Consider the following 15,145-nt stretch of genomic DNA (forward strand, 5'->3'; position numbering starts at 1 on the left):
TTCCTGAATGAAGGTTCCTCCATGTCACCAGAGCCAATGAAATGACTTTTGCCATCAAAGAAGCTCGTTGCAAAGAATGACTAAGAGTGACTTCTGCTTCTAAAGTGAGAAGCAGGTTTCTCTTCCCTGTTAGACTCTTGCCCTTTCCTGAGGCAGTCACTGTCAAGCTTTTTTCTGGGTGTGTACCTTCCGGAAATTTTCTATGACTAACGATTTTCTAACCTGACCAAGATACGATGGCAAAAGAAATGAAAAGTATGTGCTCTGCTTATCCTTCCTTATTGATGTCAACTTATATTAGGAATTGCAGTGTAGACAAGGCAAATGTGTTACCCTTTTGTGATTTCTTTGCTAAGATGGGATCCAGTATTCACAGCACTCCACTTATCTGTGACTTATTCTGGTCACACATTCTGAGGAGAGGTAGGTCCTACTTTGCTGGTGCTTGAATATATTGCAGACAGATATGCCTCCACATTAAAATGCAAGTCAAAGTGTCAAATAACAATCTTTTTATGTATAAATCCTTTATTTGTAATAACTGCTTTCAGGAATCTGAAAATTTTCCAGGTGAGGTAAAGGACAATCCAAAAGATTTTTACCAATGTTTCTATTAATAATCTGTCATTGGGGTTTGGAGAAAAACATTTTACCATTTAGGATCCTTAATATAGAAACTCACTTTAATTTTGTCCTTACATGCAATTTATAAAAAATCAACTGCTGAATAACACTCAAGAGAATGGCTTATGTAGGTGAACAGAAAATACCCACACTTGTAAGTTGTAGTCTAAGAAATACCGAAATACCTATAGCTTAATTCCCTGTTGCCTGTGATACAGGACACAGAAAAACAATGGATTGTGGAAATAACCCATTGATGATTCCTGAGTCTCATATTTCCATCTGTTGAGCTGTCATATCTAATCAGATATCCTGCTATTTTCACACACATTATCAACCTGCCTAAAGACAAACCTGCCATCCTCCCCTCCTGCCTTTCCTGCTCCTCTTAGCTCTGTGCTGTTAATGGGACTCATAGTTACGTGGTCCTGAAGACATGGAATCAAGCCCCACAGACTCTGAGAATCACAGAGCTGGAACACACGTTAGTGGTCACCCATTTGCAGAGGAAGCTGGGGTCCCTAGCAGGGGAGGAATGAACAATGATTGATACCCAGCTCTTCTGTGGACATGCTGGAGCTGGAATGCCTGTCTGCAGACTGAAGTCCTAGTGACTTTTTCCTCCATACCCCCCGACTTCCTTGAGGCTTCTCCCCACGGGCTGCCCTTTGTTTTCCCTCTTTGTCACCTCAACTCGGCCTCATCCCCTTCCATCTGATTGTGGCAGTGGTCTCCAGCAGGCCTCTCTCGAATCCCTCTTTGCCACAGCCCTTCCTCTTCTTGGCTTTCATGGTCTTCTTTTAAAAATATAAGTTTGTGGCCGGGCGTGGTGGCTCACGTCTGTAATCCCAGCACTTTGGGAGGCTGAGGCAGGCAGATCACTTGAGGTCAAGAGTTCGAGACCAGCCTGGCCAACATAGTGAAACTCCGTCTCTACTGAAAATACAAAAATTAGCCAGGTATGGTGGTGCATGCCTGTAATCCCAACTACTTGGGAGGCTGAGGCAGGAGAATCACTTGAACCCAGGAGGCAGAGGTTGCAGTGAGCCGAGATTGTGCCACTGCACTCCAGCCTGGGTGACAGAGCGAGACTCTATCTCAACAACAACAACAAAAAAATGAGTTTGCATGGATGGCTGTTGGGAAACCTGAGCTGTGGTCCTGAACTCCCTGTGTGAAGTGAGCTCTTGGTATTTCAGTTTACTAGACTGTAAAACAATGGTTCTTCACTGGGGTAATACTACCATCTATGGGTGTGTGGAAGTGCTGGGGGGCTGTTCTGTTTTGTTTTGTCATAATGACTAGGCAAGTGGGGGCACTCCTGACATTTAATGGATGGGGTCAGGAAAAAAACGTACTGCCATGTAATGGGACGATTCCACACATCAGAGAATTGTCCTGCCCCAAATGCCAAGAGTCTTTCCTTATCTCTCAAAATGTGTTTTAGAGATTATTTCACCCTGAAACAGTGGGTGATTCAATTACTTTACTCAAATTCATTCAGTGGCCCCTTAAAAAAGTTCCAACTCTTCCATGCAGCACTAAAGTTTTCTGAAAACCAAGGCATAGCAAGCGGGGACCTGCTGCTCAGCTCAGACTGAACTAGTCACTGTCTCTCTGTGAGCCTTTCTCAATCCGACCTCTGCACCTTTGCTTAGGCTGTGCTCTGTAAGGCTTCCCTTCCCCATCCTTTGTAGCTATTCTACCAGTTTTCAAGTTCAAGTCAGGTACCTTATTTTATTTTATTATTTGTTTTGTTTTGTTGAGACAGAGTCTTGCACTGTTGCCCAGGCTGGAGTGCAGTGGTGTGAACACATTTTGCTTCAGCCTCTACCTCCCAGGCTCAAGCCATCCTCTCACTTCAGCCTCCCAAGTAGCTGGGACCACAGGCGCAAGCCACCACACCCGACTAATTTTTAAATTTTTTGTAGAGAAAGGGTCTCGCCATGCTGCCCAGGCTGGTCACAAACTCCTAGGCTCAAGCGATCCTCCCATCTCAGCTTCCCAAAGTGTTTGCATTACAGGCATGCCAGGTACCTTATTTTAAAAGATACTTTTCTTTGGTTTCTTTTGAACTTTTGCGGCACTTATCCTAACATCTCTCTTGCCACTCAACCATATTCTGATTTCTCTTGTTACTTAACTCTGTATGTATTTTTGGCCTGGCTTCAAAAATGGAATACAAACTTCTCCAAGGCAGGGATTGTCTCATACTTTGCATTCCACAGTGCTCATAGCAAGCCAAGCATGGAATCAATTTTCACTGAGCAAAATCACATCACAGCAAATGCAGTCAACATTTCCTACCACCCACTCCCCTCTATTTTGATACCAGAGTCCCTCTGTCTCCTTGTCCCTAGGCTGAGGGCTCTTGCAGTGGGAGGAACCACATATTTATTTTCTTAGAGGCCGAGTCTTTGTTTTCTCTGGTGCACTGCCTCTGGATCAGATACCCTCTGCCTCTTGGCTTCTCTCTCTGTTGCTTTTCTTAGTGTCCCCTTGTGTCAGTCAAAAGCTACCAGAAGAGAGAGGATGGGCACAGGGATGGATGAGGTTTGGAAATGTGATGAACAGTCAGGGTGGATGCATTAGGAAGCAGACAGATGGCTATTGCACGGCAACACCCTTTCATCGTATGTGTTAGAGTCCTCCAGCTAGTTCTTTTTTTTTTTTTTGAGATGGAGTCTCGCTCTGTTGCCTAGGCTGGAGTGCAGTGGCACTCTCTCAGCTCACTGCAAGCTCCACCTCCCGGGTTCACGCCATTCTCCTGCCTCAGCCTCCCGAGTAGCTGGGACTACAGGCGCCTGCCATCACACCCGGCTAATTTTTTGTATTTTTTTTTAGTAGAGACGGGGTTTCACCGTGTTAGCCAGGATGATCTGGATCTCCTGACCTCGTGATCTGCCCACCTCGGCCTCCCAAAGTGCTGGGATTACAGGTGTGAGCCACCGTGCCCGGCCCCGGCTAGATCTTAACTGATACAGATGGCACTTTGCCATACATGTTATGGCAAATGATATTAATGATTTAAATGATATTAAATTCACTCTATTTGGGCTATTCAATCCCATCAAACACATGTTTTAAAACAGGTAATGCAAGTGGTGTCCATGGTTTCAGTCTTGTTATTTCAGTTAGAAAGGTTTTAAATATTTACATTTCAGATTATTTTCTTGTCATTGTAAGAGATCTGTATTTTAGGGAACTCATCTTGCACAACTGAAGTTTTTGTTTTATTGGCAGTGAATCTGTCTGCAGTACTCAGCTACTTTATCACATGTAGTTACCCTATGTGGATACTGAAATTCTCTTAATGAGATTAAAGAGCTTGAACGTTTTAAGTAAATTTAAATGGTATATTCAAGTTCATGAAGAATTTTGAGTTTGTTCCCTATAATCTCAAGACAATCCACCTTGTAGTTTGTGGAGTGTTACAGGAATGCCACCAGGGAGAGAGACTATGCATGTTGAACTGGGAAGCTGGGGCATTGCTTTCTGTAGTCTGTGAACACATCCGCATCTAGCAAATCCTGACACCCATGTAATGCCCAGGGATGTGTAGTACTTCCTCTCTGCCTGGTCACATATACCTTATGTATATGAAGAAAGAAAGATTTAGCATGCTTTCAGCAGTCTCCTGAAACAATGATACTTAAGACGGCTCCATGAAAAAAAATTCATTTTATCACACTGGCATTAAGCCATGAATGCCACTGGTTGGAAACAGTTACGTTTCTCAGAGTATACAGAGGACTCCTTCTGAAACAGTGGTAAATAACTGGTGCCAATACATCAACAATAGGCTCTTCCCTTGAGACTTATGTTTGCTATCTGGAGGAGGTGGCTGCAGGGTGAATTGTTATCTTCCCAGTTTCTCTGGAGACAAACTCCCTGGCTCTCCCTGGAATGACTCACTGTGGGATATAAGTATCTCTCTCTCTCTCTCCATATATATATACACACACACACACACATATGCATACACACACGCACACATGCATATACCCACGCACACACACACAAACTCACTCACCTACATACATATATATTCCTTTCCTTCCTACACCATGTTTTTCATTTTTTAACCTTATTATAATCCAATTCTAAAAGCTGTTTTGTGGGAAGTAGTTTTCAGAGGCCACATCTCTTGAGATCCTGGTGGTTTCCACAAAAAGAAGGCACAGATACTTGGGAAATGTCAGTTAGGACCTAAAAAGAGATTTGCTCATGATATTGTCAGGAACTGATCAGGAGCAAACAAAGAGCTATGTTTTGCGTTTTGGCTCAAGAAAGAAGGACAGGAAGAGTATGGAATATAGATACTAATTCAGAAAAGCAATGAAGTGATGCTTAGCCCTTCACGGTAGCCACAAAGTGCTGCCAAGGAAAGAGCACATGGTAGAGTGGGAATAGAGTAGGAATAGAGCACCACTTCCTGTGGCCTGCTTAATTTCCCCTAGTTTCTAGTCCATGGATACATTATTGAAGTATTTTCTAGGATGTTATGGAGAGGTAGAAGTTTAAAGTTAGTCCGACATAACATAGCAGTTCCATGTATTCACACGTGACAGGCCTCAGGAGGCACAGCTCCAGCTATAAGTGTAGGGATCTCCCGACATTGCATTTTCAGTTTCCTTTCAACTAGACAGGTTTTTAGTAGTGGTGATTGTGTGGGACAAAAGGCAAGGCAGAAAAGGTAACTGAAGACAGTTACCTTTTACCGAGTAGCTGGGACTACAGGTGCCTGCCACCACGCTCAGCTAATTTTTTGTATTTTTTTTAGTAGAGACAGGGTGAAGGTCTGGTGTGTTAAGTGGGCATCCCGGTCATCATTCTTCTACAGAGCAGGGCGCATATGGCTTAGTCTCTTCCAGCGCAGGCAACCCTAGATCCTAACCACTAAATAATTGTTCTGTCCCCATGGAAGAGGCAGAGACTGTGACCGGTGAACAGTAGGGTGGGGTGTAGGGAGGGTTACCTCTCCAGCGCTGTAACTTCGGAGTCTCTGGAGGTGCTGTCGGTGGGTTAGATGATTGGGAAGACGACCGTTCTGAAGAGGGATTCGGGGGTCAATGAAAGTGGTAGCTCGACTGTTGTGGTCCACGAAAAAAGACTGCAAACAGACCAGTGAAAAAAGCACCATGTGTGAGAAAAGGCCAAAATGGAGTCAGTAATATACAGGAGTGCTACAGGGCCCAGGCCTCAGGTTTATTTCTGCCCAGCCTCCCGTACCCCCTACTTCCTTTTTTAATCTACTCAAAACTCATCTATCTAGTTCAGGCTAAAGGAGGCTGTACAGCAGGAGGTGAGCCACGGGCGAGTGAGCACTATTACCACCTGAGCTCCACCTCCTGTCAGATCAGCGATGCCATTAGATTCCTCTCATAGGAGCACAAACCCCATTGTGAACTGCGCATGTGGGGGATCTAGGTTGCACATTCCTTATGAGACTCTAATGCCTGATGATCTGTCACTATCTCTCATTATCCCCAGATGGCAGCATCTAATCACAGAAAAACCAGCTCAGGGCTCCCACTGATTGTACATTACGGTGAGCTATAGGATTATTTCATTATATATTATTATGTAATAATAATACAAATAAAGTGATAATAAATGTAATGTGCTTGAGTCTTCCTAAAACTATCCGCTACCCTCCCATCCATAGAAAAATTGTCTTCCACAAAACTGGTCCCTGGTGTCAAAAAGGTTGGAGATCACTGATCTAGATGGGGAACAGGACACTGTGCCTGTTTGCTCAGTAGCTGAATGAAGCAGTATCAGTCATAGATAAGCACTCTACATGGTTCATGGAGTTTCTAAGCAGTGACTATAGTACTTTATTCAATATGGCAAATGACAGCAATAGAGTCTTTACTGGGTTAAGATAATACTAGTAATTAATTTGTAGAGTATTTCATTTACATTTAAGATAAATGTTCTTTTTTATTACAGAATGTGTATATTTTTTTACTGAGAAAAAACTTTAAAAAGATAAAAAAGTAGAAAGAAGATAATAAAAATCACCCCAAATATCAGAGTCTAAAGATAAGCACCAAAATATTTTGATTTTTTTCTCCTCAGTTTTTTCTTTTCCATACATACAAATATATACATATTTTCTCCACATTTTTTCACTATTTTGTAAGTATTTCCCTAAATTATTAAGTATTCTTTTAACAGAGAATTTTAATGACTACATGATATTAAGTTTGATGGAAGTATAACAATTAATTTTAGTACTCTTAATTGTTAGACATTTGACTTTTTTACTGTTTCAAAATAATGCTTCAATGAACACTTTTTTTTTTTTTTTTTTTGAGACAGAGTTTCACTCTTGTTGTCTGTCACCCAGGCTGGAGTGCAGTGGCACAATCTCGGCTCACTGTAACCTCTGCCTCCTGGGTTCAAGTGATTCTCCTGCCTCAGCCTCCCGGGTAGCTGGGATTACAGGCGCACACCACCATGCCCAGCTAATTTTGTATTTTTAGTAGAGACGAGGTTTCTCCATGTTGGTCAGGCTGGTCTCAAACTCCTGACCTCGGTGATCTGCCTGCCTTGTCCTCCCGAAAGTGCTGGGATTCAGGAATGAGCCACTGTGCCCTGCCAAACACTCTTGAATATAAATCCTTGTGCCATGTCTGATTACTGTATATATTTCAATATACGGCAACATTGTTCTTTAAATTTAAAATTATCTCTCATAAAAAGAAAGTTATTACCTTGTTTTTTTTTTCAACAAACCCTTTGTACCATAAGACAACTTTTTAATTACTCTCTTTTCAATGAACAGTAACATTTGGTGAAGTCATACCAGCTTTAAACGACCTCAATCAATGCTAGTTTTAGATATTTTTAGGTTAACCTGACAAAAGTAGTTAAATAAATTTTATACAGATTTAGAAATTATTCTCGGAAGGTGTAAGCTTATAATTTCAACTATTGGATGTCATTGTAAACAAGCAGTTTAAAGAGCTTTATAAAAACTCATACAGGAAGTGGTTTATTGAGACAAAAATATACCCCCCAGGAAAAAGGTAAATAACAACACTTCTAATATCATGCGAATCAATATTTGTGACTTGCAGTAAAATTCCCCAAGACAGCAACCCACACAGATTCAAAAAGGGCTGTATGTTCAATTGGAACTGAAGATGATATACCCTTGAAAAATTGGTAGAGGACTCAAAAAATGACATTAGTGATGTAAAAAATACAAGGAAATGGAATGAGACTTAAATGGGAATGGGAAAAAACAAAATGCATCAATATGCATTTTAAACACACAAGTGTAAGCTAAACTAATAAATATTAAAAATAGACTTTTCATTATTCAAATACATGCTGAGATGTTTATAAATTAAATTAAATAGGTTCCTTATATTTGTGTATCTGTGGCAATTCTTTGGTATGCATTTCTAAAAGTTGAATTAATTACTTGGTTAAAGTTAGAAAAATATTTATGATTATTGATCCATACTAATAAACTATCTTCACAACAGTTGTTCAGATTTATCATGTTACCATTAGTTCATGAATCTTCCTCTTTATAATTCTCTCACAAATACTAATTTTGAAAGAACTCTTAGAAATGTTACATGGTAAATAATGATGAATTACAATTTCCCAGGGAATTTACAAAAGAAAAACATTTTCTTATAGGCTAATTAGTCAATTCCTTCCTTAGTGTATTGCCTGTGATGTCTGTTCCCTTTTTTGTTATTGTTGTTGGGATGTTAAAGTTTTTTTATTTATTATCCATGTGCTAAGTTATATATCTGCTTTCAAATTTGCTTTTGATTTTTGTTTGCTTTATTTTCTAATACACTGAATTTTTAATATTCCTATGTATTCAAATCTCTCAATCATTTCTCTCCAGGGGTCAGTTAAGTGTTTAACTATATTTTTCTAGCTTTAGGTGAGTTAATCGTTAACACTAAATCTTTCACCTTTCTGAAACTTATTTTGGTATAATATTAAGTTATAGTTTGATATTTTTTATCAGAGAGCTCATTTTTCCAAATCATTCATTTCCTATTGTTTTATTATAAATACATTTCTTATAAATACTACTGTCTGTTTCGGGATATTTTATTTGTTCCAATGGTCTGAGGCTTTTCACTGGTACCGCACTATTTCAATTATTAACGTCTGTAGGGCAAGTTTCCCCTTTCTTTTCCAAGATTTTCTGACATATTCTTGTCTGTTTGCTTTCATTTTTCCAGAGGAACTAATATGAATTTTATTAAGTTCCAAAAACAGTTCTATCAGGATTTTGTTTAGAATCACTTTGAGACTGCAAATGATTTTGGAGAGAATTCATTCCTTGTGAGAGTTTGTGTAACCATTTCCCATTTCTGAACAAGTCTATTAAAGAATTTTCTTCTTAGTACAGTTTTGTAGTTGTTTTACTGAAAGACACATCTTTCTGGTTAAGATGATTTATAGGTATTTAATATTGTCTGTTGCTATTCTGAGTGCATCTTTTCCTATAATGTTTTATAACCCTTCATTGCTGGTACTCAGTGAAGTTATTATTTGTGTATTTACTTTTTGTCTGCTCATCACATTAAATGCTTCCATCAAATAAATGACTCTTTTAAGTATATCCTCTTTGATTTTTAATTGCAAATCATGTTAATTTTGTCTTCTTCTTTAGGAGGACTTTTTCATTTTTACCTCCTGTTTTGTAATATTGGTGAGTATTTCTAGAACAACGTTAAATAAGTGGTGGTTGAAATCTTTTCTTATTCTTGATTTTTAAGGGAAAACTACTAGGCCCAATTGTACAATAAGATGTCCATTGTTTTAAAGGAGGCTTTATTAGGTCATGAAAACATATTTACATTCTTAGTTGACCAAGGGTATTTGTTTTTAAAATATAAATGTGTATTCATCACACCTGTAATCCCAGCACTTTGGGAGGCCAAAGCAGGTGGATCTCTTGAGCTTGGAAGCTTGAGACTAGCCTGGGCAACATGGCAAAAACCTGTCTCTACCAAAAAAATACAAAAAAATATACCAAAAAAAGCTAGGCGTAGTGGTGTGCATCTGTGGTCCCAGCTACTCGGGAGACTGAGGTGGGAAGATTGCTGGAGCACAGGAAGTTGAGGCTGCAGTGAGCTGTGATCATGCCACTGCACTTCAGCCTAGGTGACAGAGCAAGACCCAGTCTCACTAAATAAATAAATAAATAAGTAATTTTTATCAAGTAATTTTTTAAAACATTTCCTAAAGTAATCAACTGAAGGCCGGGCGCGGTGGCTCAAGCCTGTAATCCCAGCACTTTGGGAGGCCGAGACGGGCGGATCACAAGGTCAGGAGATCGAGACCATCCTGGCTAACACGGTGAAACCCCGTCTCTACTAAAAAATACAAAAAACTAGCCGGGCGCAGTGGCGGGCGCCTGTAGTCCCAGCTACTCGGGAGGCTGAGGCAGGAGAATGGCGTGAACCCGGGAGGCGGAGCTTGCAGTGAGCTGAGATCCGGCCACTGCACTCCAGCCTGGGCGGCAGAGCGAGACTCCGTCTCAAAAAAAAAAAAAAAAAAAAAAGTAATCAACTGAAATTCTCTAATGCTACTAAGTCTTTGAGTATATCCTTTCTATATTTTATTAAGTATTGTTCACATGTATTTTCAACATTTCTCAATGGTTTCTAAGTATTTATTTTATTTTAAATCCAAGAGTCATCTAGAACATTGCTTTTACTTTCCAGCTGGCAAAGATTTTGTTTTTATGATTGTGCTTAAATTTACCTACAATTCAGTTTTATTGCTTTATGACCATAGGATGTGACCTGATTATATTCTGCTTTTTTGTTTTCTTTGGAGTGTAGAATATCACCACTTACAAAAATAATCATGAAAAGAAGTTGTCAACTCTATTTTGGGGGGCCCTTTTTCTTTTTTGTTACATATATTTGGCAAAATATATGTAAAATGATCATTTTTAGGTGTACAGTTCAGTGGCATTAAGTATAATAAATTCTCACGATTGTGCAACCATAGGCACTCTCCTTCCCCAGCACTTTCTCACCTTCCCAAATTGAAACCCTGTATCCACGAAACAATAACTCCTCATTTTCTACTCTTTCAAGCCCCTGGTAACCTCTGATCTACTTTCTATCTCTATAAGTTTGACTATTTTAGGTTCCTCATATGAATGGAATCATATAACTCTTGTCCTTTTGTGTCTTGCTTATTTTACTCAGCATAATGTCTTCAAGGTTCATTCATGTTGTAGCGTGTGTCTGTATTTCATTTCTTTGTAAGGACAAACATTTCATTGCAGATATACGCCACATTTTGTTTGTTCATTCATGTAAACTTTATTTCTAATAAAAGAATCAATATGTTTCATTCGCATAAAGTTATATTGTTTAAATCTCAAATTATTTTGTCTATTTAATCTGTCAAACTGATGGATATAAAACACATTTTCCTACTACAACTGTATTTCTTTCATCTCCTTTCATTTCTCCTTGATTTTTCTTTATTTAATAAAATATGTTATTATTTGGCTCATAAGGTACATGATTATTATATCTTTATCTTAATTGTGCCATTGATTAATATTAAATATTTCTTTGACCCCCATTTAAGGATTATGGTTGAAACTCTCCTTTGTATTATATGAATACTGCACCACTGGTTTTTCTGTTATTGTCTTCATACTACATTAATATTTATTCTTTTATTTCTAAACTTTCTAAATCACCTCTTAGGTATGTCTTTTTGTAAACTGGATCTGTTTGTTACCAAAGCTGAAAGTGTTTTCCTTTTGGTACATAAGTTTATCATGTTTCCACCTGTTGCCATAACTGTTATGCTTGGCTTTACTTACTTTTTTACTTTACTTACTTACTTGTTACCTTAACTTTTATTGTTTCCATTTTCTTTGCAGTTTTTTGTGTTTTGTCATACAAACTCTATTTTGTTTGATTTTATCTTTTGAAGGAATTTGGAAGAGAAAAATTCTATTTTAAATGGTACAAAGAGTTGCCTTTTAAGCTTGTCAAATTACTATATTTAGCCTTTGTTTCTTAAATGATCCAGTTTTATTCCCCTTGAGCCCAACTAGTAACTCAGCATAATCTTCCTTCCCCTGCTCATCTTCCCTCTTCTCACTTCCTTACTTTTTTTTTTTATTCCAGTCTGGTGACATTGATCCAGACTGTTACTATACAACTATTCCATTTGTATTATACAGATTTTCAACATTTTATTTAGACTTTTCCAATATGTTTTAAAGCATTTTAACAACAATTACTTTTATTTATATTTATGTATTTGATTGATTTAAATACTCACCACTAGTCCTTTATATACCATCATTTTTTCACTATTAATGTTGTGCTTTGATTTGTTAGTGATCCATCTGGAGAATGGCTTTTGGTGTTTCATCAGCATCTTAGTGTGTTTGTGTTGCTATACAGGAATACCTGAGACCAGGAAATTTCTAAAGAAAGAAGGTTTATTTGGCTCATGATCCTGCTGATTGGAAGACTGGGCGTCTGGTGAAAGCCCCAGGCTGCTTCCTTCCACTCACGATGGAGGGTGAAGGGGAGCATGTGCAGAGATCCCATGGTAAGAGAGGAAGCCAGAGAGTGTACGGGTAGGGAATGGGTGCCCGGCTGTTTTTAACAACCAGCTCTAGAGGGAACTAATAAGCAAGAACTCACTCATTGCTGCAAGGATGGCACCAGTCCTTCCTGAGGGATCTGTCCCTGTGACCCAAACACCTTCCACTAGGCCCCACCTCCAACACTGCCACAGTGGGGATTAAATTCCAGTGTGAGATTTAAGGGGTCAAACAAATCATATCCAAACTATCAAACCGTAACAATCAGGATGGGTAAAAGAGTAGGGTAAGCTCTGCTTTTGCACATGAGGTTGTTTTTCTGTTTTCACCCATGAATGACAATCATTGTCTGTATTTAGGACTACTGGGCTACAATCTTTTCTCATCAATATCTTGGAGTCATTGCTCTGTGGATTTCTCTAGTTTCATTTTTAGGATGGGAAATTTGACGCTTGTCTGATTTTTATTCTTTTGTAGGTAACTTTTATATTATCATGGCTGCATATTGATAAGATTTTTAAAGAATTTCTATTTAAAGACATTCCAGAACATGTGTAGATTATCTAATGTATTTTAATTACCTTTACTGTAATTCAGTGAGCCCAATTAATCTGCTCACCTAAATAATTTATTTTAAATCGGCAACGTTTTAATTTTAATATTTATTTAATATAATTAACATTAATATTTAATTATTCCTGCTGTACCTAGTATTCTGGTTTCTTCCCTCAGGTAACTCTATAAGTCATTGGTGCAACAGAGATTTATTGAGTGCCAACTATATACTAGGCATTATTCTTGGCTCTTGATGTTTTATCAGTGAGCAAAACAAAGATTTCCATTCTCAAAAAGCTTAAAATCCTGCCACAAGAAACAGAGAATAAGCAATAAACCTAATAAATGTGTAAGTGACATGGGGGAGCACATGGTCTAGGGGTCAGGGAAGGTTGTGGCATTAACTTGAATGGTTAGGATAAGCATAGAGAAGATAAGTTTTTTCTTTTTTCAGTTTTTGCTTTTTTTTTTTTTAACCGTCTCCTCCACTGATGGAAATCTGGTCCCTTCCTTCTGCTTCAGTGGCTGTTTCCATGTTCATACGCCATATTGGTAATGACATTTCACACAGCATCAGTGCTGCTCTGTTTTATCCTTATGCTATTATTATTACCTTTTGCTTTTCCCTGCAATCTTAAAACAGCTATTTTCAGACTACCTATGTCTGTTTCCTCCCAGCTTGTTTTCTGTTTGTGGCTTTTTCCTCTTGGTGAATAACAGAAGTCATGTGCTCCTGTGCCATTTCATGGATGATGAATAGATGTCTTTTAAACAGTTCTATTTTCCAAAGAAAATTATACTTTCTGAGAAAGAATATGCTTTCTGAAAAAAGAGACATGCTTTTTGTCAGACCAAGATTCTGTTTGCTTCTTGCAGTAGTGTCTCTTCCTAGGCCCCTTCTCATTTTATTTATTCATTCCTTAGCAGAAGCTGCCTTGGCCTCATGTCTGCTACAAGATAGGACCCATGGGGCCCACCGCCCTACCTCTCTGATGGTGACTGCCTCCCTCAGCTCAGACTTGGAATGAGGCATAAGGCTCACATGCAATCTCTATTAAATTGGGCAGAAGGCTCTGTCCTCCTTTCTCAGAATCTGAAGATGGCAGATGAGTCAGATGCCAGTGTGTTCTTTGCTCCAGTCCTCCTGAAGCAGCAGAGCTTTGAGCTCCTTGCCTCTGTCCCCTTTGTAGAGATGACCATGCATTCAAAGACACCAAACAGCTCTGCCCAGCCCTTCTACTTCCTATCAAGGTGGATAATAAAAGCAAATGTTGCCATGTTTGAATTTGTAGATAAAGCAAGAAGCAGATTGTCCAGGGTGAGGGGCAAGGACCTGCTCTGGACAGCTATGAAGGTGGCTTTTGCATAGTGAGCTATGGCCACCCCATTGTTCAGGGAGTTGTGTTCCTAACTCTCAGCCTGCTGTGCAGCATATCCTTTCCAAGGGTGAAACCTGTGAGACACAGTCCTAATATGTTTTTCTCAATCTATTCCCCTCATCAATGGGCTTTGGCAATGAGATATTCTTTTATTTCCCCCACTTAACAATCTTGATCTTGGATTATTTTGGGGGACATTAAGAGAAAGAATGGCAGATACTACTAATCTGTCATGATATTATCAATCATTCCTTCATTAACTTATTAACTTATTTATCTGGTTGTAAAATCATGAAGGCAACGTAGGCATTATTGTTGCTATTTTTAGGCTCAGAAAGGTGGAGTGACTTGCACAGGGTCATGTATTTAGATGGAGATGGACTGGTCCATGTATTTTTCCCACTATTCTCCTTTGTTCCTTTCTGACCACCCTATGGACTGTGGTAATACATTGCAAGTCTAAGGCAACTTTCCCCAGCAATTCACTACATGGTATGCCTCTTAGACATTCTGTCACTATGAGTGTGTGTATGTGTGTGTGTGTGTTCAATTAATAAGAAATAGGTGAGACCATTTGTGTGTGTGTGTGTGTGCATGTGTGTGTAGGCACACAGCTAGTTGGTGTCATAACTGAAAGTCTTCTCATTTCAAATTCAGAATTTTTCTCTCTCATGTATGATATCTTCTTGCTAAAGAGAATTAGGGGGAAGAGCTCTTACCAGAAATTCCCTCATATGCATTCCCAAATGGAACAAAACTCTCAGAGTGCATCTCAGCCTCTGTGCTTCCCTGCTGGTGTGACGACCAGGGGATGTCACATTATCTGCATGTGTACCATGGAGAACCAGGGCTTATTGCATTGGGAAGCCTCCTTGTCATTCCACTGGGCTCCCTGACATCCTTATCCTGGTACAAAAACTGCAGTCATGGAAATCCAAGACTCAGCAAGCTGTTCACATCGGTGTGTGCTGTTTGCATGATGAACATGGTGGTGTCGTCTTGGCAT

General features: G+C 39.1%; 1 protein-coding gene across 3 annotated transcripts in view; it reads right to left on the bottom strand.

Annotated features, from left to right (window-relative positions):
• HECW1 (HECT, C2 and WW domain containing E3 ubiquitin protein ligase 1) overlaps positions 1-15,145 on the bottom strand; it is a 454,397-nt gene that overhangs the window by 77,855 nt on the left and 361,397 nt on the right. For all 3 annotated transcript variants that reach the window (XM_025379207.1, XM_025379206.1, XM_025379205.1), the window contains one exon: positions 5,603-5,737. In XM_025379207.1, the coding sequence (XP_025234992.1) occupies positions 5,603-5,737 (135 nt within the window). The remainder of the gene's footprint in view (positions 1-5,602; positions 5,738-15,145) is intronic.

The sequence above is a fragment of the Theropithecus gelada genome, chromosome 3 (assembly GCF_003255815.1).
Source record: "Theropithecus gelada isolate Dixy chromosome 3, Tgel_1.0, whole genome shotgun sequence".
Classification (NCBI taxonomy): domain Eukaryota; kingdom Metazoa; phylum Chordata; class Mammalia; order Primates; family Cercopithecidae; genus Theropithecus; species Theropithecus gelada.